Below are 26071 nucleotides of genomic sequence, written 5' to 3' on the forward strand. Positions count from 1 at the left end.
ATCTCCTGATCATCAACTATCACACCAATTAGGAACTTCAGCAGCCTTAAGGTTATTTGATTTGATTTGTTAAAAATGTCTCTGTTTTAAATATATTGACTTGTGATGCATTTATATATTTGTACAATTCTGAGCAAAGAAAAAAAAAGTGACAAAAGCATGCAGGGTATAAAAACCCCAACAGTTCTTTTTATTTCTGATCTATTTGACTAAAGTGGTGTTTGATGGGAGGATGGAAAGACCATCTCTGGTTATGACTCATATTTATTAACATTTGTGCTCTTTCCTCGATTGTTCAGTGGCTTAAAGGGCATATTGCAGGTTAAAGACCCCTTTGAATCAATTTTTAGAAAAATAATATAGGAACTGCTTTTTCTTCGAAATATATCGGTAAATACATTAATTTTTAAAAAAAAATGTTCAAACCTCCATTAACTTTTCAAATGGTATTTTTAGACAAGATTATATACGCATCTCAAAAATCTAACCTGCAATATGCTCTTTAAATGACGTGACACACATCCATCTCTATTAACTTTAGTCCCACATTAGAACCAGCAGAGGGCAGCACAGTACAAGAGACAAACTGATGTTGAAACTGAAGTCAGGTGATTGGACATAAGCCTACTGCTGCTAAGTACTAAAGGAAAATAATAGAAAATAGAATAGGAACTAATGAATTATTGCTGAGTTGTTTTTTTTTTTTTTTTTTTTCTGTCGGCCAGCTAAAGCACTATTTCTATGTATTTTATGCTCAATTTTTCACTCCTCGCCAACTCAGACTTTAAACTTCCCAGCAGGCCCTGTTGGTATAATGAGACATTGTTTCTTTCCTGTGAGCACTTTGGTGTCCTGGGTCAGAGAGTTGGGCAGCTTTAGAGGGAACAAATCTGCTGAAACATTCAGAGCTGAGTTCACCATGCAACGACAAAATAAGACACAGGCAGGTGGTTTTTAAAACACTCGTCCATTTATTAATCGAAATGACAAACAGGTCGCTGAAACAAGAGACACGATCAACAGAATCAACATTCAAACTGTGACAGACAGGTTTCTGTAAAGTGCCAAACAAGAAAACAAAAAAAAAGCCTCACTGTTAATACACTGTGTACACACAGACACACAAACACACAGGTAACCGAACACCACATAGAAAATTAGATTTTTAGCACACAACAAAATAAAAACAAAACAAACAAACTCAGAAACATATAAAAACAAGTCTATACCAAGTAGATTCTTCTCTAAAATGATTCTGTCCACCGAAGGGCCTCGTGAGTTTAAAGGAAGAGAGGCGTTTGATCAGTAGTTTATCTCTGGCTCATCCCCGACAAACCAAAGTAACGAGTGCTCGAACACACTGTGCAATTTTCATCATTAATAACCTTTAAGCCCCCCCCATCACCTATTACATTCTACTGCCGCTCAGAAACAGGAGGTTTCAGGCGAAGGCACACATTAGCAGTGACGCTTTGTACGGTGCCACCTCATTTATGCAAAAATATCTGACTGTCCACCAGTGGAAAGTCCATTCTCACCGGGGGGAAACATCAGACACCATGATTTGGGTTCCAGTTGGTAAAGACCTGACCAGAATAAAAACTGTTTATCCCCCTCGACACAAATGTTGGACTAAGTACGTTTGACCAAGTCACGGCTCTTTCCTGTGACCTCACGTTGAACTCGGGGTTCACATGTGAGCATGATTTGTTCTTAAGGAATCGCTGTACGTGTTAACGGGGGTGGAAATGTAAACATTGTGCAAGTTAGTGTTTCTGTTGTTCAACTCTCAAAAAGCAAAAAGTTAATTCATTACAGAGACAAGACAAATAAAAGTCTGACATCTTTGACCCTTTTGGATTTAAAAATCAAAAATAATTAAATAACATAAAAAAAAAAATCAAAAATAAATTTGCAGCGCAATTAATAGTCAAACGTGATAGCATGTTTAATTAATGACGACATGAATTGAGAGTCTGAGCTTCAACAAGTGCTGGTTGGTGATGAAGAGAAGCTGCTGCTGTTATGTCCTCTGCTTCTGACTGCTCATTTCAAAGTAAGTTTCCTGTTTTTTGCCGTTGCATTGTGGGGTTTTCTTGCTGAAGGTGGACTGCGGTTTAACAGCTTTGACGTTTGGGCAGGACTTCTGAGGAGCCAGGGTTCGTCCTGCAGCTGCTTCAGCTTTTAGAGTTGGCTTTCTGATGATGGGGTTGGTGGTGGTTGCTGGTTTTCTGCCCACTGTCTGGATTGTGGCTGGTGTTTTCTGATTAGCTTTGCTGGCAGGAGAGGGGCCCATGGTGCCCCCTGGGACCCGCCCAGGGACAGCTGTGGGACCTCGTGGAGGGGCGGTGGCCTTAGTGGGGGCTGGCCCCTTGGCTTTGGCTGTGGCCTCTTTTCCTTTTGGCAAGGGGGAGGCAGGTTTTGGCAGCACTGGTGACACCGTCCGTGAGCTGGGGGTGGGGGTTCGGGAAGGTGGCGTTGGGGTCACTGCAGCTCGTGTGGCTATCCGCACTCGCCTGGCCGCCTCTAGACGGAGGCGTGAGGCTGGAGAGCCGGGGCGGCGCTGTGCAAGGCGGGAGCGCTGGCTGGCGCCCGTAGGTGGCCGGGCATCTTTAGGGGTGGGCCCCTGTACTGGTGCAGCGACGGGGCTAGGCACAGTAGCTGTAGGAGAGGTGCAGGGGCTGGAGGGTTTTGGGCATTTCAAGGATGGCTCAGGGCAGACCGGGCTCCTGGGCTGAGGGGCGGCGCCACGTGGTGACGGCCTGAGCTTTAGTTTGGAGGCGGGGTTTGGATCGATAGTGACTGGAGATGGAGCTGCAGATGGAGTCAGAGCTCTGTGATGGAGCTGTGGACCTTGACAGGCCGAGCTAGGAGACAGTTTGGAGGAGGTGCTCCCCACAGGCGTTGAGGGCAAAGAGGAGGATCCTTTGGTTGTGACAGGAAGGGGCAGCTGGGTGGGCTTCCTGGGGGAAATGGGTATCATCTGGAGGTTCTTCTTTGGTGCTGGGGCAGCACCCTTCCTGGGCAGCGTGGGCGTGGACGCTGGGGTGGTGGTGTATGAGCGAACCGCCTGACCTACCGCGGTCACAGACATTGGCTTACAGGCCAAGCCAGAGGTGGAGGAAGATGACGAGGAGGACGAAGAAGAAGAGGAAGAGGAGGAGATGAGGCTGTTGACTGCAGCGAGGGGGTCCATTTCAGGAGGCGGAGGTGGGGCTGCATTGCTATGTTGACTTCCCAGGCCAGTGGGGCCTTTCTGAAAGGCCAGGATCTTCTGCTCCAGAGTGGTGAACTGCAGCACTCGCAGCGGGTCGTACTTCATCAGGAAGCCCCGCAGGGTGTCCCAGCCCCCACCCACACGCACCATCACATGTTTCCCATGTAGCATCTGAGGATAGAGAATAAAGTTCAGAACCAACAGCCACACATTCCTCAAATATTCTCTTCAGAGCTATAAATGAGTCTGTCCTGCAGCTTGGACGGAGGACAGTGCTGTAATTAAGACGTAATCCTCTAACACTATTGGGTAACAAGCTTACATGGGTCCAGTCACAACCTCTGCCAGCTCACACGCCGCCCATCTAGTCAGTATGTATCCTATGAAACTGTTACAGATGGAGTCCTAAAATGCGGCATCAGTAGTTTTCTTTCAATGACCACACTCTTTCTTCACTGCCACCCATAGGGAAATTCCTCTGCTGTCAGCACTGAGGTCAAAGGTCAGACTGAGGTTGTTCCACTGTACATCCCTGCTGCTCATGAGTGCTCCCTCCACTCACTCATTCAGAGCCTTCCTCCAATTTCTTCATCTCAAACTGCTCAAACTGAGCGAAACTTTAAAGGTGTGATACAATGATGCTACATCTGAACAAAGCAGCTACACGTGTTTGTGTGCGCGAGTGTTCAGTGCTCTCACCCGAATAAAGATGGTCTTGTCCCCCAGTCTGTAGCGTCCCTCAGACAGGTACTCAATGGAAACTCTGTTGGAGCAGTTGCAGGGCGGGTCATCCAGTCCCTGCTCCTACAGGGAACAATAAAGGAATGAGGCCACCATGTTTGATGTCTAGTAACATCTGATCAATCTCTAATGTAATAACAACAACAACACTATCAGTGTCATCTCAACAGCTGGAAAACAAAGTCAGTCAACTCAGAGACAGACAATGTGATGGCATCTACTGATTAGACATCAAATGTCTCCCCGAAGACACACAGCTGATCTTAAGCTGCCTTTGTGTAAAAGCATCAGTGTGAAGGAGCAGACAGAGTTGTGTATAAATATAGTGGTTGGTGGACCCTTTTATCCAAACTGCCTTCTACTTGAATTATATTGTTTATTTTTAGCCCAGCTGTCTCCTCTGGGGATGAAACTCTCGACAGAGAGAGGCTCCTTTTACCCACTGAGCTGGACTAGAGAATAACACCCACACTCACGGTGACAATCAGTGATGCTTTAGAGAGATGAACACCAAGTTCACTGCATTCTGTACGTTTAGTTATGTGATGACACATATGCATCTCGGAGGTCACGTGATGCATCATGCACCCTGTGGGGGGGACTGACTGGGTCACACATGTACCATCTATGTGATACGAGTTTCATCAGAAGCACGAGACTGCACATTTATTTACGTAACCACTCCATGTGTGTGAGAGGCCATCTGTCTGCACCATCATATTCTCATATCGGAGGTTAGACAGCACATTAATATGACGATTGTCTCGAGGCAGAAACTTGACTGGCTTAAAGAAGAGGAGCGCTGCTTTTGTGCCATTCTTCCAGCTTCCAGGTGGAAGGTTTCAAGTTCAATCCACTCCCAATGAGGAGGGAGGGGCTGTGTTAAGCTCAATTCATGTTCAAATGCTCATGCTGTCAGTCAGAACTCACTCCTGGCTGGTAGAGGCCGCCGTGCTGGCAGCACACACTGAAGGTCTTGACGGCCGGAGGCGGCTCCTCCGTCATCAGCAGTGTCTCCTCCAGCTCGATCTCCTTCTCCAGCTTCACCAGCACTGGCGGCTCCACACCATACCTGAGGAGGAGCACGTTAAAAAAAAACACATTGCCTCATTTTTCAAAACCCAAACGGAGCGTCTTGCTCTGCATTGTAAAACTTACTTGGAGATGATGCGGCCGATCTCCAGCAGGCAGAGACAGACTTGCCGGGGATCCTTGTGTAGCACTGAGGCAGAAAACGCATCGACTGTTGGATAAATCAATCTGAGGACACAGCTGCTACTTCTACTCTTTATAGAGGACACAAAACAATCCATGTGCCTCATCTGAAAACGTGGCATTACGAGCACGTGGGATAAAGTTAATCATTCCCTTTGGGGATTTTGGGTGATTCATGCACACAGAGCACAGCAGTAAAGTCAGTAAAGGAGAATTACATTATGTATACAATATGCACAAAATATATGATACACATGTATATTCAAGCATCTGTGTGCACTGTTCCCTGGTTTTCTTTCCCAATGGCTCCAGTCTGGTTTTCTGGAGAGCCATTATCTGTAATGAAGTGATCCCCCATGCAGAGTACTCAACAGTGATTGCTCTCCACAACAGATCCTATTAAGCCAATAAGATGTGAGGCTTACACCACAGATTCGGCTCTTATTTGGAGCTCAGAGCCGAGGTCTGGTCTGTTTCACCCTATTATCACCCTTGCAAAGAAGCTCAAACGTTGTAAAGCTGCACATTATCGTTAATTTGGCTACAAGGATATGTTGTGAACTTTTTAGTTTTAGTTTGGTGCTGCACAGGACCAACTGGACTCTCCAGTTTGTGCTTTGGACCTCTGAAGGCTCAGTAAAAGTAATACAAGCTTAAAGGGGCCGTTCCAGTAGGTGCACAACTGAGAGATTCAGAGGTGTGACAGTGGCCTAAGCAGGAAAACTCATCATGAAACCATGGCCATACTTTCCCTGGAATGACACATGCACTGGGGTTGGGTCTGTGTCAAAGCTCCTGGCTGAGCTCCTGGGGATTTCATCTGGTTATTGAAGAGGTTAGGTTGCTACTCACTATCTACATCTCTGTCAGACAACTAGAGCCATCACTTTGAAGTTACCACAGGTTCTTTCATCAGGATGTGGGTCTCTAACTAGGACAGTGTTGCCAGATAATGTCACACAGTCAAACCATGTTGTTGTTTCTTGCAACTCAAAGGTCAAATTTCAATCCTAGTTTGCTCTTCAGATGGCAGCAGAGGAAAAGTCTATGTGGGGTTTTTCCTCTTAAAATAGACCACCCAACAGCAGCGCTTACCGAGGCCCTCAGACTCAAACAGGTAGGTCTCCTCCACCCCGATGAGCCGACACCAGGACAGGAAGTTAGCCGTGTTGTCACGGGCAAAGAAGGAACCCGGGGAGGCGTCCCGCTTACAAGCAACCTTCTTAGTGGAGAACAGCTGTCAGGAGAAATACAGTTACTGTTTAGACACACAATTTATTGTTTTCAAGTGATTTGTTATTCTTAGAGAGAATATCATTGACGCTGGAGGCTCTCACTGTCACTAGCTGCCATTCCTCACTGCAACTTAGCAACATGTTTTCCAGAGCACACCAATGGCTCAATGGGCTTGCCACACACCATATAGCTACCTGGGTTTGAGTCCAGCCTGCGTCACTGCTGCATGTCATCCCTCCCCTCTACCCCAACTTTACTTTCCCTCTCTCGCTCAATGAAAAAATAACCTAAAAAAAAAAAAAAAAAAAAAAAAAGAGTCCCTCCCCCGTTCAGGCACCCGTAATTAAAGCTGTGAAATCTGTATTTAACCGCAGCAGGAGAAAAGTAGACTATAATATAAATAGAAGATACTCCTGCACATTATGCCAATAAACCAAACCAGCCCAGTCTGTCATGTATGGGACCAAAACGCACCATAAATGTGGCAGAAAATATTTTTTATGCAACAAATTTCTCGTGCAGGGATCTACAGCGCACTCCCTGAATGTTCCTGATGCGTGAAAGCATTAAAGCCAACCTTTGTCCAGCATCAGAGATATTTCCATCCCTGCCATCTGACTCACCTTTGTGAGCGCAGAGGGACAGCTCTGGGCGATCTTGGTCTGCAGCACACCGATAAGCTGGCAGAGCTTCACACCGTTATTCAGCTCCTCCATGAAAAACTCTGCTCTCACTTCCTCTCCTGGAAAAATGAAAGAATGTTAAGTGTTTTATCATCTGCAAACACACTAAAAAAAGCACTTGATAAAATGGAACTGAAGCTCTTTTCCTTGGTCAAAACCACATTGACAACAACAAAAATATATATATATTAAAAGTTTTACAACTAGATTCACTTTGAGCAGTTTTTTTATTATTCCACTTTGTTTTTTGTTGGAGGAATCAACAAAACCTTTCCAAGAGTTGTTGCTCTCCCATGACCCTTTACTATAAATCATCATCCTATAAAACTCAAGAGAAGTCCACTGTGTCCGACTTAATTCACATTGGAAAAAAATTCCACAATGGCCTTAACACTAAGTGACTTCTAAAAAGTGAATTATGTACGCCACTTCAGGATTAACACCCTAACCACCCAAACTGTTTAAAATGTCCCAAATTGTTGGGAGCAGGTCATCACTGTCACAATGCCAATAACTCATGTGGAGTGTTAAGTACCTGCTCGCATTCCTCATGAGGGAAACTGAACAGCTACTGTTGCTAAAATAATAACAATTAAAAAAAAAAAAAGGTTCTAGTAAGTTTCCGTTTTCCTCATTGCTGCATTGTATTGAAGGGACAATAGCTGTCAGCATAATGCCAGAGATGGACCAAGCGGGCTTTTGTTTCATTACTGCTTGTGTGTTTCAGTGTGTTCCATCCAAATCCAATTACATGGGAAACCCATGTCAATTGTGCATCAGTATTTTCCTCCCCTGCGGGCAGGGGACTGTTGGCATGCAACCGCCTGCTGTTTATTTTATTTACATGTGCACAGGTTTGGACACATGTAACTCTGTTGTTCTTTATCAGTCATTGAGTTTGTAACAGCCATTAAAACTGTATGATACACTTTAAATGAACCCGTGGTACCCAAAGAATAAGACTACTCAGCTCTTACCAAGCAAGCCAGTGAGCCAGATGGCCAGATCCTCCTGCATGGGCACCAGGGTGGCTTCATGTCGCACAGCGAGCCACTGGTCATACTGGAAGACATCTGCGAGGCCGGGGCCATGCCGCTGTGTTAACGGGCTGCGGGGGCTCCTGGGGCTGAGCAAGGGGGCATCAAACTTCTCACCAAACCACACCTAAAAAGGGGGGTGGGTCAGATCAGATTTCATTCCATGTGCAAAGTTGCATGTCTGTACGCTGGCTTGTCTGGTCAGACGTCACTGCAGAGGAATTCTTATTTCTGGACACAAGCTGTGGAGGAGTGCCAACACAGGAACCTAGTCAAAGAGAGGGTACATAGTGATAGACTGAAAGAACAGCTCAGCCCAATTTTGGCTGGATTCATCAATACTTCATGATATGACCCAACACTAGCTGTGAAACCACTCATAGATGTGGGCCCTGGCTCTCCGGGCCTACCACTCTGCGTGCAGGAGCAGAAGAGGATCTAAACCCAGAGAGCCACCACAGCCACGCCGCAGCAACCAGAGATCCAAGGGAGCAATGTCCAGCACCACTGAACCGCCCAAGCCAGCAGAGGGAGGAGCAGGACAGGAGGGCTTCCCACCATCCACTCTTAAAGTGGCCCATCGTACCCTCGTAACCTGTGGATGGGGTTTACTGTCAATTCTTAAGCCTTTCCTTCCAACTTGTCTGTATACTAACAGACATAAGTTGTTAACATCTTTAAAGCCAGACAACAAATGTGCCAAGATGTCAAGCTCTTCCTATAATCCTATATCTTTCATTTACAGTTGCATAGAGAGAGTGTATCTGGTCTTCAAAACTTCAGCTAGTTTCAGTCCCTCAGTGTCAAATTCTCAGCAGGCTCTTGGAACTCAACATATAAAGTACGACTGGCGGTTTAAACACATTTTAACATCAGAAAGTTGCTAATCATAACCTGTGATACATAAGGCCTGCTTGTGCTGTCCAGAAAAGTAAAAAACAATAAAAAATAAAAAATAAATCTCTCTTGTGTGAGGCACCTGAAAAGCATGAGCCCATCCATGGAGACAGCAGACAACAAACCCACATAATGCTTCTTGGAAGCACCAAACTATGAATTGCACCCACTGCTGAATATAGGTTAGCAGTCCCGCCACAGCCCACATTCAACAAGCCAACGCTGCAGCTTTATCATACTCTATTTACCATCCAGCCCAGCACTCTGGGAACATGGGAGGAAGTTGTGTGTGACCCTTCCAAGCAGAGAGGAACCACACTTCACGTGCACGCTCCACTGGAGCTTACAGCTCGCTGCCTCTGCAACTCTGATAGAGATCAGCTGAGGTTTACTGGGTTTCAAAGGCAAACAACTTCATCATCTCATTTATTTACCACACATGGCCACTGTTGTGTTTTATTTTGATTCAAATCCAAAGACAGCAGAGTGACTTGGACACTGCTGCATTTGACTGATTATAAATGGTTGTTGCAGTCCACGGCTAAGTGCCTGGAGGGGGCCGCTGATCACTGATGTCCCATTACATCCATCTCCCCTGTCACACACTCCCGCATCCCATTCTTTCTCTCTTCAGTCTTTCACAATTGAACTTTGACTTAGCCTACATACAAAACAGAAAAAAAAAATGTTCAAATCTACTTATGTCAGGCATTTGAAGCTGAACTTATACCGAACAATAAAGTTCCTTTCTGTTCCTTAAAAGAAAAAAAAAAAAATCATGTACAAAAATGGCTGTTATTTGTGATTGTTCATACACAGCAGGGGGGATCTAGAAAATAGCAGCAGATGCACTCTATGAATACTTGTCCAGACATTATATAACTCACTTTTGCATGACCTTCCTCCCTCGTCTCATTTGAAAGCATCTGATAGGCGAAGCTGCCTTTAATCTTTGTGTCTATCACGTCATAGATTAAAAAAAAAAAAAAATACCAAGACTTGGTGGGGCCTCCAGTTCATCCTGTTCGTTCTGCATACAAACTGGGAGACAGGTGAAGAAATGAGCCGTTACATAGTCATGTAGTTCTGATGGTGTGAGCTAGTGACAGTGGTTAGAAGACTGACTGTATGTGACAGGTAGGTTAGGTTTTATCTGAAGTGTTGATATCCAGAAGTGGATGCACTTGTAGTTCTTAGAACCAAAAACCATCTCAGTGTAGTGTTACATCTCCTCTCTCGTGCTTCTCTCTGTCAGTATTAGTATGAGGCAAACTCCATTAAAGTTCAACTTTTACTTATAATTTATTTTCATGAATACACATCAACAAGACATCGCCGCTTTTGTACATTTTTTTTTTTTTTTTTGCTGCACTCAGGTTTGAGACTGCGGAATGAACATGAACACACACACCTGATGTTCTAATCTGAAATGGTTGCGTCACATCAAAGGATATCGAACAAACACACACAAATATACATGTGTGTTGTGCGTTACATAATACAGGTCAGAAGGGCAGCAGCCTGAAGCTTCACAACAACATATGTGCGTTTCTGGACATCGTGCTAATTAGGAAATAAGGGAATTTTCAGGTTAGGTAAAGTAAAGAGCAGTGATTAGACAGTGGGGGTAATCCCACCTCACTCTCTGTCACCTGACTGAAAACATGTTCAGTGCAAGTATTCAGGTCTTAAATCAGACTACTGTTGGAAACTAAAATCTGCCTCCTCCGTTAATCAGTCTTTTTTTACACCAACTGTGTCCTTACTGGCTGTAGGAATGTGGACTGGTAATCCGGCAGAGAAATGCAACCTACCAAGATGCTGAAGCAGTTTGAGCCTGTGAGTTACCGTTTACGCTTCAGGAGTTTATCCGATGCTCTTAGGCCGAGCCACTTATAGCCCTGTACTAATGATCAATATGAGGAATGTCAGGGGGAACAGTGGAATACATCGTCTTCCAGGAATAATCCAAAACAATATTCATTTATATTATTTTCCTTTATATTGTTCATATTTCCTCGTGATTATGATGACTGCTGAGCCTCTCATTAAATAATTTTACTCATGACTTTGTTCACAGGACAAAGGCTTTTTTCATAACATCAACATGGACACGACAAATGTTCAGCTACAACTCAAACTAGAAGAAATATTTGGCCAAATTATGTCAAAATGCATCTTTAGTCATTTATTATCCTTAAAAGTAATGTTTCCCAACTTTGAAATGAATTCCATCACTGACATAAAAAAATCCCATGGTGTGGTAGTTGACCTATGACCCTTTAGGATCATACCTAACAAAGAGCTGTTCAGTTTGGCCAGGCTGAAATAACAAGGGTCACACTGCTCTTTTCAAATGGAAATGCTGCTCCTCTCCTCTGATTGGCTGACTCATTGCTGAGTAATTGAGTAGTTATATAGCAGATGACAGATAACGCCTAAAGAAATCAAGGTGAAAGAGCACACAGAGGTCTACCCTTATACCATATGGGACCTTTGAAGTAACTTTTACTTATAGCAGATATAGAATGTGACTGTGCTTTACATGGGCAGTGAAGCTCTGAGCTGAGTTTGTGTGCAGCTTCACAGTCTCTGCAGTACGATTCTGATGTAGATCAATACCCTCACAGGGGGCCTTTGATATTATTCAATAGCAACCCAGTGCTCTTCTTATGTGATCTGTAATGATACACTAATCAAGGAAAAACATCTGCCCTGTCATTTTATTGCATTTAATGCTGAGACATGTTTACAGAGATGCTAATTAGAAAATCCCCACCTTCCATAATGAATGGGAAGATTCACTTCCCTAAGGGTTTATCATTTAAGTTGAATTAGTTTTATTCATCTTTAAGAGGAAGCTGCACCGACTGAAATATGAGGAAACCTAGAGAGAGGAAACCAATTTAAACCACAAATCTTCACATTACGACAATATTTTGAAGTAATCAACACATCTGAGCCTGCAGCACCCAGACACCGTCCATCAACAACTCCAGGGACACTCTTCACACCTTCATCAACACATCGGCATCAGTCTGACAGGTTTCCTGCCACATGTCATAAGCAAAGCACTGAAATATATATTAGAAATATCCACAGCCCAAGACAGGCAGAGAGAGACCCAAGCTCTCCACACCAGATGACAGAGAAAGGCCCATTTAAATGAGAAACTACCAAGGGACAAGTGTGTAACATGATACATTTGTTGTTTTGGATTTTGGAATGGCCGACACATCGTTGCTGGGAGGGGACGGGGGAAAGTGCTGCACATTCCACCCACTCCCCCTAAAAAAATGTGCGGAGAAACTCCTTAGAGTCCGAGCAATGGAACGTCAGACACGCATAACAAAAACAAGACGGCATGCTGTAACACAGGTGGGCTGTCCCAGCTGTTCAGTGGAAGACAGATGTTTGCAGTTTGTGACACAATGTGAGGAAGTCAGATAAACAGACTGTGGTGGCTGGCCTAAAGAGGGCACTATAAAGAGGACTCAGGTCAGGTTCAGACATGCTCTGCAGGACTTCTAGATGGACATCCTAGAAATACAAAGTATTACAAGTCGTAATGGAGACAGCTGAAGCAGCTAGAGAGCAGGAACACTATTTAGCAGTCCAAACTGCCGATGATATACTGAAGAAATAAATTCTTTCTCTGACCAATCGAAGAGAACTTGATCAAGTCTGGTGGGTGGGGAACTTACCTGGATGCCGGTCTGGACAGCCATGACTGCAACAACAGAGTCACTTCTTCATTCTGGGGAGGGAAAGAGATGAAAGAGAGATGGTTGAAATGGGATGAAATCACAGCATCAGTGTCATGATTCATTCTGTTCAAACAGAATGAATCAGGAAGTCCAGTCAGTCAGTCACCTCCATGTTTCTGAAAACCACTTATCTAGATGTACATGGTATCTGATTATGCAAATGTCTATTAAGGCTGCATTAAAGTAGTGGTATGAATCTTGGGCCTAAGAATTTTAAAAGCTGCTTAGTACAAAAGCTTAAACTGGGAAGGGGGTTGACAGAGAAGTTACAGGATTTAATCATCTCTAGTCAAACAGCAGCTGAGACCTGGAGTCTTCTCATCAGCTTGGGGATTCCTGACAAACATAATTTATAAAGCATCTTTCATTAAAGAGTCATGCCGGTGTCCACAGAGCCAAACCTGAGCCAAACAGTCAGACAACCCGATTTAAAACACCTATAATACTTCTGATGTGGAATATATTTTTCCTGGTTATTTATTTTCAATCAAATACATTGGGAATATCTTTACAGTTTAAGTGTTTTTCCCCACTCCCCATAGTGTTCAGGTGTATGTTTTAAGTATTGATGATCCCCTTGAGAGGTTTACAAATATACCACCTTCTGGCCAATCTTTAATGCTGTGGGAGAGAAAAGCCTGGCACCTCCCCAAAGGGGAAAAGAAGCCATTACAAACTAAAGCTGAAGAATAAATCTAAAAATTATTTGTCCAAATTCAACATCTGAATGACACACCAGACACTATGGGGATTGGGAAGGGAAAGACCAGGCTTATTTAATATGATTCAGAAGATGTTAAAACCATGTTTTTATACCAATATTATTTATAACTTAATTTGAGGTAAGATGATTTGAGCAATTGATGGGTCCGTTGAAAAATAAGAAATATTCATTTGATAAATACAAAAGTCATTTTAAATCAAACTGCTAAAGCCATTTTTGGCTAAGTCAAAGTTCAATTGCTCAGTTATTCATATGTTCTGCTACTCCTGTGTTGGATAAAACCAACCATTTAAGCATGATAATTCCAGCTCTAGGCCACTGTGAATTTGTGGCACTTCAATGATCAATAGCATAAATCAATAACACAATCAGCAAATGAATCAATTATTAAAGTCTTCTTAAGTTGCAGCGCAATATACATCAAATCAAACGCACTTAAGGGTGCAACTTCACACTGGAGCCTCCAGACAGTCTATTCAGCTTTTTCAATCAATCACACGTGGCTCCTTTTTTTTTTTTTTAAGCCATCTAAATTATTGTTACATTGTCTACAAAATTACCCGAGAAAAGCCAGTCTGGTTTCCCTTAAAATTAAATGTCAAGTGTGTGTCTTCAAATTCACATGACATAAACCCACATTTTGAAGGGTGCTGAGGAAACAGCTGATAAACATAAATACCATATAGCTTTGGAACATTATAGGCACTCAGGAAGCTGAATAAAGCCCTCTGGGTAATGCAAGGCTGTTGTTTTTACTGGATCCACTGTGAGTTTTAGTATCAGACTTTCTCACAAGGAAGTGATGGGACTGGTTTGAATGTTCCTCACTGCCCTTTCCCACACAGGATGTGAAGGATTACCCCGCTGCTCAACTGTCCCTGAGGGCGTGTGTTTGACAAAGAGAGGCTGTGGGTGGAGGGCGAAAGCAATCACAAGCATGAAGATCCTAATAACACTGATAATTTGGTCAACACAGCTGAGGCAATAGCTCCCCAACACAACCACCCCCCATCCTCCTCAGAGAGACAGCGGTTCATATAAAGCTGAAATTCCCCACCAAACTGGTTTGTGAAACTTCTACCCTGCAGTATTCATATGATATTGCTTTTCCACTGATGTCATCAAGCACAGAATGATGACATTCACTGATGAAATAGCAAAATTATCTAAAATTGCTTCCAGGACCACAGACACTAAACAAACCACATCAAAGCAGACATTGCTCTGTCCAGCCATCCGCATCAAATCCGCAGCTCGGAGCAGGCAAGGTGCAAGTCAGCGGCCGAGTATGGGACACGACAGGACAGATGACACCCCAGGACGACTTACCTCACAACAGAACCTGTACGGTACAGAGAGAGGAAACCACACCAGACAGTTCCAGTCAGCCTCAAAGGCACATCCTCATCCACAGAAAACTCCACGCTACACTCAGCGCTGTGCAGCCAGAGCGGCTCCTGACTGTGGTTTCACGAGTGAGCGGGGAGGGAAAGGCAGCAAGAGAATGACAGGGAGGAAGGGAGGGAGGATGGATGGGAGGAGGAGGTGCAAGAGGAGAGCCCTGACTAATGAAGTGGCTTCGCTTCCCTAAGCTCCAACAGCCCCCACTGCTTCCCCCCAACAATCCTGTCACGGCGGGACAATCTCACAAAGCCTCCATTGTTTTGTTAGCCTGCCACCCAGCTAACCACACACACACACACACACACACACACACACGCACACACGCACACACGCACACACGCACACACGCACACACGCACACACGCACACACGCACACACACACACACACACACACGCACACACACACACACACACACACACACACACACACACACACACACACACACACACACACACACACACACACACACACACCTCCAAACCAGAGAGGAAACCAGGAACTCCCCAACCAGGATGTACTGAAATGGAATGAGGTGGGATAGAAAAGAAGAGCTGGGGGGCCGACGGGGTTTACCTCCACTTCCTTTTCATCCCCCACCTCCTTACTACTCTCACCAGAACACTTCCCAAAGCTCCCAAAGGAAAACTCAGCAGAAAGTTTGGCAAGCAGAAAAATACATCCTGTGTTGGTGTGTTTTGGTGCCAAAGACGTGACCATTTTGGTTCATGTGGAATGTTTTCTGACAAGATTAGTCTTTGGGCGTTAAATTCGAAGTCACATAAACAAAACACTTGACGTCATGCTGTCGAATCAGTTGCCCAGATGTTGGTAATTCCACAGCTGTTTCAAACAGCCCTGTTCTGTGTACAATCAGCTGCTTACCTTAATATAAGATGAAACTGCTGAATTAAAGAAATCAAAAATGTCTCATTGATTCCTGGTGCTGTTGAAAATTAATTATGAAATTTGCAAGTTGGTCTTTATTTGAAACAGAAAGATGGTGGAAGTAAGACTGAGAACTGATGGAGAATAGGACTTGATTGGTTTCATCCTAAAGGAATTCCCAGGGTCAGTGAACTCCCTCTGTGTATTGTTTGTTAATGTCCTGGCTGAAAAGCTGAATAACATAAGCAGAACAACGGCATTTCAGATTTCAGAAGAGGGGATCAATCCCAAGCCGATCTGCTTCTTTTCAGCATGCAAGCATTCATGGGGGGGGGGGGGGGGGGGGGTCACTCAACAACATAGGACAAAGGGCAAATCTTTGGCTCTGAACTCCAGTTGTGTGCATCTGGGGCCCCATCTGAGCTCGAGAGGGCTCCCCCCTACAGAGACCAAAGGCTCCCACACACAGCCAAATGTCAGACGAGAGAATCGAAGCCAAGAGCTTGGAGGCAAAGACAAAAACATGTTTTATATCGGCGGTAGATGCTGGAAAGAGCGTGGCTTGACTCTGTGACACTGAGCACTACCACGCAAATTCTCAATGAGTCAGAAGTATTAAAAAAAAAAAAAAAAAACAATGCCGACACTCTTCTTCTATTTGTATGTAACACGCCTTTCCCTCCGTCACCACCCCGCTGCTGTCAGAAAACAGGATATCCATCCAGTTTCTAAAATTCATGCTTAGACTGTTTTTGTTGCCAAATTTACAAGTGGATTAACTCACATTGTCGAGCTGTGTGGGAATTGACATTTCCCAGATACTGTTGAGAGTACTCAAACATTAGCTTTTGTTCAGGTGGGCATCTGAGCCATTCCTATACCTCTAAAGCAACATAAGGATTAACTGAGTAAATGAAGCACAGAAACCTGGAACTTAAAAGGACCCTGGTCATGTTTGGGCTGCCTAACCTGTATTTCTTGTTACAAGTGACACACAAGCTTTGTTTTGGTTTTAATCCCCTAAAGAAAACTGCTATATTCAGACTGAATGCACTCGATCACTATTCACGAATTGACCTAACATGGCTTTTAAAGTAATGGCAGCCTCACATTTCACTGCAGACTAATTCCCAACTTCAGAATTCATCAGAGTCTTGCAAGAGTTGTGGCCATCTCCCTTCAGCTACATCGCTTGGTTAGTTTCTCACCAATTAGACAGTATTTTATCTTGACTTTCTAATAAAAATCTAACAAAATCTAAGGCTCATCCAGATGCTGACTTTAAATTACATTGTCTCCAGCCACAAACGGGAAGCAGCAAACCAGCTGATTTTGAGCATGGAGGCAACTCAAGGGAGTCCTTTGGTGTGAGGCCAGGGTTACATTCATGAGGTAAAGGAGATTATTTTAAAATATAGCAGGAAATCATAAATGCAATGCCCATTTACTCCCCCCCCCCACCGAGAGCACGATCAGAAATAACCTCAAATAAGAGTAAAAGCTTGAACTGCGGTGTTCTGTGAGTCTTTAGATATTCTTCTGGTCTGTGGTCGTAATTCACATGCATTAGTCTTATTTTATACTATTGTGACTGTTTACACACTAGAAACTTTAAAGACAGGGCTGAATTTTCCCTGACGAATGTGCATCCATGTATAGACAGATAAGTAATGACATGACAATTGTCAATTGGTCTCAATGTAAACACAGAGATAGTACTTGTGATCTTTAAATCCACATTAACAATCTAACTTTTTATTTTATTTATTATTTTAAGTGTTATATTAATATGAAGGCCCTAGAACAACTACATTAGCTCATTAAGAAGCCTTTTCTCTCCTTATAGTGCTCACTACCCAATCCACTTCCTGCCAGGAAGAATTGCTGAATAAATTAGTGGAATTTTGTTTATGTGGGTACAAATGAGCTCTATAATAGACTTCAGCTCTATTAAAGGAAAGGGATCTAGTCCGAACTTCCCTGTAGACTAAACATAGATGCGCTGTGTGTGTGTGTGTGTTTTGTTAAGGGTGGGGCTGAGACATCTGTCCGCATGTTCCCCATGCAGGTCGCCTCTTTCTAGTGGCAGCTCGTAATCATTTAAGAGGATCAGCGCTATTCCAGACAGCAGAGCACATCCACCTCCACAATACGGCATCATCACAACACACCGCACGTGGTTCACGCTTGCAGCTCGCGGCACTCTGGCAGCGCGTGCAAGCACCCGTGCATAAGTGCAAGCAAGAAATGAGAACGCATTATGTAATGAGTTAAAAGTAGAAGGTTCAGGCAACAATGTCCTTTTGACTCCCCCACTATATGGCATTGGATATGAGAGGGGGGGCAGAGTCTACATGAGGGGTCACTTTAATCCTTGGAAATTCCCATAAGATTTTTTTGTAGCACTCTGAAGGAAATAATGTCCTATGGCATCATTTAATTCCCTGAAGATAGCAAAATTGCAACCCAAGTTAACAATGACTAATGATCTACCCAGTTTTCCTGCCTGCCCTTCTTGTATAAAACCAGTAACTATGAGCCCAGTGGTTTGGGGTGGGATTTCAAAAAGATTTGGATGTAAACACATTTCCACTATACATATTTCTTAAATTGTCTTTCATCCAATTTTACATGAAGGCCTGAAGTACGGAATAGTTTTCAACTTATTTTTATAAAACAATCACAATCAGAATTGGACCGAAATCACCTATTTCACAAATAAATGCTTCTCGATCACGATTCCTCTGGACAGTTTTTGATGTGAAAAAGAGTGTGGCTCTATTTTTAGGCATTTAATTCGATAACTGGAGCAGACAGAGACGGATGAGTAATATCTTTGTGTGTGTCCCCAGTACATGCCATGTGAAGAGGCTTGCGGGACAACTCAAAGGGCTGGTGATACACTCAAAGGGCTCGCCCGCTCTTACCGTTCCCTGCAGCCCAAAGGGGTTCTGCTGGACCTGGCCTCCCCCTGGAGAATACCAACTCCTCCTCTATTAAACTTCTTCCTGCTGAGCCCTTTGTGTCTGGACTTAATTACCCTGTCGGAGGAGTGTTTCATTTAGAGCCCTGCCTCCCCCTTTTCATTACAGATGGGGCCCGTCTGCACTGTGCTGAGAGAGAAAACCCATTCAGTGGTGGAAAATAAAAGTGGTAAATATACTTCAGCAGTCTGTGAACTCTAAATCTCCAATTCAACTTTAACTACCAAAACAATGTCTTCCCATGCAGGCTTGTACAAGCTTATTCATCATGGCTTTTCATAATAAAAGACTGTCCCCCTTTCAAGCAGGATTAAAACATTTCTTGGCCCCCATCCCATTTCCTTGTTGGAGTGGTCTTTCCTTGGAGGTGAGACAGTGTGACTAAAGCCCATCTTAAAGGCTAGAATGAGCGGGAGCCACCTGCCAATCCCATTTTGATTTGTTGATGCTAATCCACCGCTCACTACACGCCACCAGGTCAACTCTGGGATCTCAAAATCCCTGGGTGCTGACTCAGGATCAGGTTTTCTATCCAGCTTTCCATCACTTAAAAAAAAAAAAAAAACAACAACAAAAAAAAAAAAAGAGAGGAACCAATATGAGCTGACTACAGGTCAGTAAAAGATGGCGCACCAGTCTTCAAGCACAACTATGCTTACGTGCAAGATGGAAGTAGGATATATAGTCAGCCATGTTTTTACCCAGAGCGCATTTTTCAGTCTCCCTTCAACTATATCTGCCGTTTGTTTGAAGATATTGTTATATGATATGATATGAGTTATAAAGCAAATCAAGCCAATTGCCATTGGTTGTCTCTCCAGACACATCTACATCATACTGTAACATTTTCAAAACTTTACAACTGACCAATTCTACGAAAACCATCTTCTTCCAGTAAGCTGTTTCAACTCTGCATCAGAAATAATCTCCATCCATACTGACACACCTGAAGACGCACATCATGGGACCATTCAAGTACACTGGAAATGGTAAAAAGAAAGCAGATTTTCTTTTCTGAATTTCATTCGTTTCAGAAAATACAAACTAGTAAGGACCAGCAAAAACAGTTGTAGCATTAAAATGCAGAATTTAAATTTACAAAAGCTACTGCTGTCTCCATTGGAACTCCAGGCTGATAAAACTTATCAGCCATTGCTCCTTTTTCTTACTTTATTGACATAGCTAAATGACTTATTAGAAGTAAATGTATTATTCTTTTCCTCATCCTTCATTCGCTTTTTTTCATGGCCTTAGAGCCATAACAAATGATCAGCTTTTCTGTCTTTTTGGGTCTGTCTTGCATCATTGGTTTTTAGTTTGGTTACAGCTGGTCAGTGTGTTGGATTGATTGTAATTACTTGTGAATTAGTCTTTGGTTTGTGCCACATTTGATAAAAGTCCAAATTTGTGAATGGTGTGCTTTCACGGTTGGCATCCACTGATGTCATTGTTTTGAGAGGCCTTGGTTGATGCCCATTGAAACTGCAACACAACGCCTTAAATGGGTCAAGCAGCATTTCCAACAGTCCCGATTTCAGAAGATATACTTCAACAGGAAGTGTGGAAAAAAGGATTAAAAAAAAAAAAAAACAGGCCTTAGATCACTATGTGGCTAAATGACACCTGACGAAGTGACATGTCACAATATTTAAAGGCCAGAAAAACTATACGACCCTTTCTCCTTTTGAGCTTTTCTCACCACATCTCCAAGTTTAGCTGTTTGGAAACACACAGACGAAGGGGCTGTGTGATATGGTCATGTGACACTCATTACATGAACTCCCTGTCCCAGTAGCCTACATGAAAACATAAAGCATCCTCATGCCAGTGACTCTGACTGAGAACATTATAGAATCATGGACAGTTCTCCAATGCCAATCCATCATAACACAAATTTCAACCACAAGGCCAAAGCCATCAATTTAAACTATAAACTAATATTTTTCTTTTTCACAGTCACCGTCCTCCCGTTTGAACTCCCAGTCTACATGATGACTAACTCAGCTGGCTGAGTCAGCACTGACCGACACACTGGCATCCTCTAAGCTGCAGTGGACCTGGCAGGATACCCACTCTGAGCCGTTTCTGCAGACCTCACACACAGGAAAGCCGACTAACTGCAATGACATCACTGCTTCAGTCGCAGCACAGCCTCGCCATTTGTAAATTTCCTGAACTTGACCGTTGCGCTTTCTTTTTTTATTCCAACAGACTTGTTGGAACTTGTTGGAACTGCTGGTTGTTGCATAATGAACATATGAACATGAACACATCTCAATGTGTGTTAAATCAATGAGGCAAGACATGACAAGTGTCCAGCGGAAACCAACGGCTGTCCAAAACTTTTGATTTCAAAAATTAGACCTACCATCGCAATGACTGCCAGCTATATTTGTCAGTGTTGTAACAGTTTTTCACAATGATATTGACATTGATGACATTGATAGCAATGAGCCACTTTTTGCCCAGATATTCTTCCTTGGTATAAGTAAGAAGAAAGGGCTGCCTGAACAGTGAAAACCATCTTATCGTGTACAAAACATATGGTGTCAGACAATTACTATTATTTTTGAATAAGGACTTGATTTTTAAATTAATCCTGAAAGAATGGGTGATTATTGCCAATAAATTATTTTCCTTGCACAAACTGAATCACAAACCAGCAGGTCTAACATTGCCACATTATCCAGCTTTATCAGGGTCAGCTCAGATAAACTAATGTGGCCCAAACAGCCACTTTGCCCTTTCCCAGGTGTTCACTTAGGGTGAGGCCAAGGAGAGAGGTCAGAGGGCATCAAGCTCAGCCTAATTAGTCATGTTTCCTTGTCACACAATAACCCTGGTCAGTGCGCGTGTGTGTGTGTGTGTGAGATGGGGAGGGGAAGGATGAGATTTAAACAGTCGGGCACCTTTCATCTTAATCAGCCTCATCCATGCTAAGACTTAGTGGGAGAAACATGGGCTCACTTTGATCCCCAGACAGCAGAAAAATTCACACCCCTGATTTTAAAAAAAGAAGACGACGTAGAAGAAGAAGAAGAAGAAAAGTGATTACAAGACATGATTTAACAAGGTGAGGAAACAAGAAAATTTAGTTGACAGGATGTCATAGTAAATTAAAAATCAGACTTGTAGTAAGCAAAAAATAAATTCTATTTGAGGACTCTACAGGTACTTCAACATTAACAGTTTACTCAGAGTGTGAGATGGGGACTCCTGACACATTTTTATTCATAAAGGCTGACAGCTGCATGCACTGGAAGCTGTGCTGAATCCTCAGAGAACAATGATCTTTATTTATAAAAAGCTCTTACATGAACCTGAGAGTCCACATGACTGTGACATAAGTGGAACTCAATGTTACATGTTTTACAGTCCAGCAGCCTGACCAGGACAAGTCCCACTTAGAAAAACAAGAAAAACAAAAGAAATCAAACATTATGCAACTGATGAAAACAACAAAACTGTAGACATGTCTCATTAAAGTTTTAAAAAAACTTTATTGACAAATGTCACAATAACACCCACCACCCAAATCTCCTCCTGTAAGCTGTACCCTAAATAAATGAGGGGTAATCCAAGATTTCATTATCATCTCCATTGTGTCCACACACACAGTGGTGAAGCCCATATGTCCCCACATGCATTTTTAACTCATTAAACCCTCTTTGTCTCATCTGGTGTGTGTGTGTGTGCGTGTGCCTTAACTTCTTTCCAGACCCAAACCACACAGCCTGATGCCAAAGATCAAGCAGATGGTCATTATCAAGATATTAGAAACCCAGGGTTCCACTAAGTGTGTCCTTCATCAAGAGCTGGGCAGTGAGAGCTCTGTGTGAACACCGTCATCTACTGTATCTAATACAAAACAACACAGTGATGACACCTCTCCTTTATTTTCTTAGGTCTTAACCACAGAGGAAAACTTGGCAACCAAACACATGTTGATTCATTGTCTGTCCCTGAAATCAGCTCTAACTGTTGATGCTCCCATGTTTTCCATGAATGTCATCCTTTAGCACACAGTCAAACTGAGATAGCAAACAAGTGTGTGACCAGTTCAACCAGCTCAACATTTCAACACAATAGAGGAAGCACATTCACCACCTGACCACTAACTCTAACCCTAATGCAACTTGATACAAGTCAACCAACCTGAGCAGGTGAAGCCAGCAGGGTGATCCCACCCATCAGCCAACTGGTGTTCGGATCAGAGAAGAAATGCTACCTTTATTTTTCAACTGTAGTGGAGCAACAGCATTTATCCTGAACAGCATATGATGATGAATAATGACCCTCCTGCTCTCACTTCTCTTCCTTTTTGTTATTTTTAAATAATGAGCTGTACTTACATCACAGTAAGTAATAATGGATAAAGGGAAAAGTGACACTCAACTCGATGTTCAGGAAAAACTATTTAAAGCTATAATCATATGTTGCCTGTCCTCGGGAGCTGTGAATCACTGTTTATGTCAGATGAAATAAGTTTTCCCTGATTGTCAGGGTAAGTCTCAGTTTGACCACATCTTGTTATTGTGAGAAGAAAAATAAACACCAGCCTAGAGTCATTATAGACTCAGCCTCAGCTTCTCAAACAGGAAACCAGGAAGGTCCCATGGACAAAACCTCTTGTCCGTGCACCCCATCCACTTTATCCCATCATCAGCTGCTGATGATGGGAACACAACCACCACTCAACAAATCACACACACACACAGTGATCTACTGATCCTCTTTACCTGTTCATTCTCACCTGTCCGCTTCACACTTAACACCAGCACGTACAGACCTGTCAAAGTCGATTATCCGCCCATTATATAACAGTTCAGTCTGTCTGATGTAGACTGGTTGAACCCAAACCTTTTAAACCTGACGTGGCTTCAACTTTCCACTTACACACAACGGCTACAAAAGGCAAAGTCAACGGCGTGCCAGAAAAATTACAATGGGACATAAAATAAAGGCAGACGGGAGAGTTATAGAAGAAGCATAACAGGCAACTTCAAATGAAACTCTCGGGTTAAGCATCGTGTGGCCTTTCAGTGGGATCCTCAGTGAAGATGTGTTTTCAGCCTCCACGAGGCTCTCTGGGCAGAAAGGAAAGACGAAAGTCCACACGGGCCAAAACTTCCTCCGCACACTTCCCACCGTTACTTTCCCTTCCGAGGGAAACCTTCCTCCCCGGTGTGATAGAGCGTCTGAAGACTCACCAGAAACGCTCGGAGGGCTGAGGCTCCTCCGGCAGGAAACCGGAGCGGTCGGGGTCGGTTCTCGGTGGCGGTTTTGTCTCTCCGTACTGGTTCTTCTATTGGGACTGGACTTACTCACGCTCTCCGCCGCGCTGTGTTTGTGGGCAGCGCTGTTCGAACCAGCCAATCACAGAGCTCCGTCCGCTGGGGGCGGAGTCAGGGCCTCACCTGAGTGTCATTTTACTCGATGACAAAAACCCATTCACAGGAATATAATGCACGTGCCTGAACTTAGCCAGTTGTAATAGTAATAATAGTAATATTATTATTATTATTATTATTATTATTATTATTATTATCATTGTGTGTGTGTGTGTATGATGACAGACTGTCCTGGGTGAGACAATCTAGTAGGTTTAAAGTCACAACGATTCATTCAAATATATAGGATAAGGTTAAAGGGACAGGCAGACCATCCCTCTTACAGCAGCATACTTTTGTATATTCTCATGTGTTGATGTAAATTATAACCTTAGATGTCAAAAAAGCACAGTCTAAACAGAAGCAGATGATAGGTATAAGGTGGCTTGAGATATAAAATACTTTGATACTTTTATATAATAATACTTTAATATAAATCAATACTTTAATTAATATTAAAAGTAGCCCAAGATGTATTTAAGCAGCATACAGTTTACTGTTTTACCCTATTTTGCGTAAACTATTTGGAATTCATAAATCAATTCAAGCACAGAGGAAGTGAAGCTAATGTCAGCAAAATAATAGGGTGAATTTACATGGTCAGGGGTTACACCTACTATTGAACTGTGAGAAGGTGATAGCATCCAGCCTTCATTGTCTAAAATAATTGTTTAGCTTTTCTTTTCATGTGTGAAATAATTAGCAGATACTATGACTGTCATAATGTGGTGGGAAGTGTTTGATTTAAACCAGATCCCACTAGCTGGCATTAGGGTCATATTTTCCTGGATGGGTGCGGGGGGTGGCCGAAAATACCTGACAGAAAAGTAGTGATGGTGACTACCACTGCGTTTGTATACAAACATCACTGACCCAGACATATAAAGGGTAGTGGCCTACTTTGGGGTCAACAAGAGGAAGACTCCCTTTACACTCAGCTCTCTCTCCCTCTCTCTTCAGGGGGCTTTTGAGGGGGAGGGTGGACAGGTTTGTGTTGGGTTTCAGCCGCACCCTTGTCATTGTGAAGGGAAACCAGGGCAGCCACAACTACCCTTTCTTATAAATACTACAGGAAACAGTCAGTCTTCCAGCTGCCAAGCTTACCTCCCTACCAGCCGACTCTGACACTGGATATTGTCCTATTGTGCAGTACAGGTTTTTTTGCGCATGTCAACTAAGTCTTGCTTTTTGTTGTTTTGATTTGGTACTACAGTGTTGGTGTGCAAAGGAAACAATGGACTCAAGGGTCGGAATTCAGTGAACGGCAGGTTACCCGATACGAACACAGGGTTTGTCCACCATCCCCTCCGTGACCTTATAAGCTGTTAATCGGTAAAAGAGTTGCAGATACACACTATTTGAATAACAGCAGATTTTGGATAAATCTCTATTGAAAGCCAAACCATAATGTACAATAATGTATGAAATAAACTTGAGTTCTCAGTCATTTCTAGCAATGCATTACTGGATATAAATTCAGTCAACATTGGAATAAAATGAAGCTCTGCCTTAACTCCCTGAACTCAAAAGAAAAAGAAATAACACACTAATTGCATCATGTGCAACAAGTTTGGAAGTTAAAAGTCTCAGAATGTCATTTACTCATTAGACCTGAACTGGAACTCAGGACTTGTAAGGTAGGTGGAACGGGCAGCTGAGAATAAACCTTGTGCTCACAATTAGCAACCATGAGATGATGAGCAGCTGATTAAGGATCTGAAAGGAAGCTGAATAGTGCTACAAAGCAGGTTGAGCTATATAAGTCTGAAATGTCATTAAGAGTTAAAGGAACCGCTGAAGTCAAGAGAAGGAGCTCAAACTTTGGTATCCAGGCGTAAATAATTAACAAAAGTGAAGCTGATAGTTTTGTCTTATTAATAGAGGTGAAG

At 43.1% G+C, this 26071-nt stretch overlaps 1 protein-coding gene across 2 annotated transcripts; it reads right to left on the minus strand.

Moving 5' to 3' along the window:
- Positions 1-954: 954 nt before the first annotated feature.
- gas2l3 (growth arrest-specific 2 like 3) lies at positions 955-24127 on the minus strand. Of its 2 annotated transcripts, none has more exons than XM_029495585.1 (9): positions 24003-24127; positions 12731-12783; positions 8070-8256; positions 7033-7151; positions 6269-6410; positions 5117-5180; positions 4889-5030; positions 3917-4021; positions 955-3388 (listed from the first exon to the last, which is right to left on the minus strand). In XM_029495585.1, exons 2-9 carry the CDS (start codon positions 12752-12754, stop codon positions 2024-2026), a joined length of 2148 nt encoding a protein of 715 aa, XP_029351445.1. In that variant the 5' UTR covers positions 12755-12783; positions 24003-24127; the 3' UTR covers positions 955-2023. The 2 variants fall into 2 exon arrangements, with proteins under 2 accessions (XP_029351445.1, XP_029351444.1); XM_029495584.1 differs by lacking the exon at positions 24003-24127 and adding an exon at positions 14847-14980.
- Positions 24128-26071: the final 1944 nt, after the last annotated feature.

The sequence above is a fragment of the Echeneis naucrates genome, chromosome 23 (assembly GCF_900963305.1).
Source record: "Echeneis naucrates chromosome 23, fEcheNa1.1, whole genome shotgun sequence".
Lineage (NCBI taxonomy): Eukaryota > Metazoa > Chordata > Actinopteri > Carangiformes > Echeneidae > Echeneis > Echeneis naucrates.

What these genes read in the sequence shown, in the direction of transcription:
- gas2l3 (XM_029495585.1), bottom strand. Translation starts at nt 12,754, where the DNA reads ATGGCTGTCCAGACCGGCATCCAG. An exon ending in GTTTGAGTCTGAGGGCCTCG is followed by an intron (nt 5,181 to 6,268) that starts GTAAGCGCTGCT and finishes TTTCTGCCTCAG; the next exon opens with TGCTACACAAGGATCCCCGG. An exon ending in GCGGCCTCTACCAGCCAGGA is followed by an intron (nt 4,022 to 4,888) that starts GTGAGTTCTGAC and finishes TGTTCCCTGTAG; the next exon opens with GAGCAGGGACTGGATGACCC.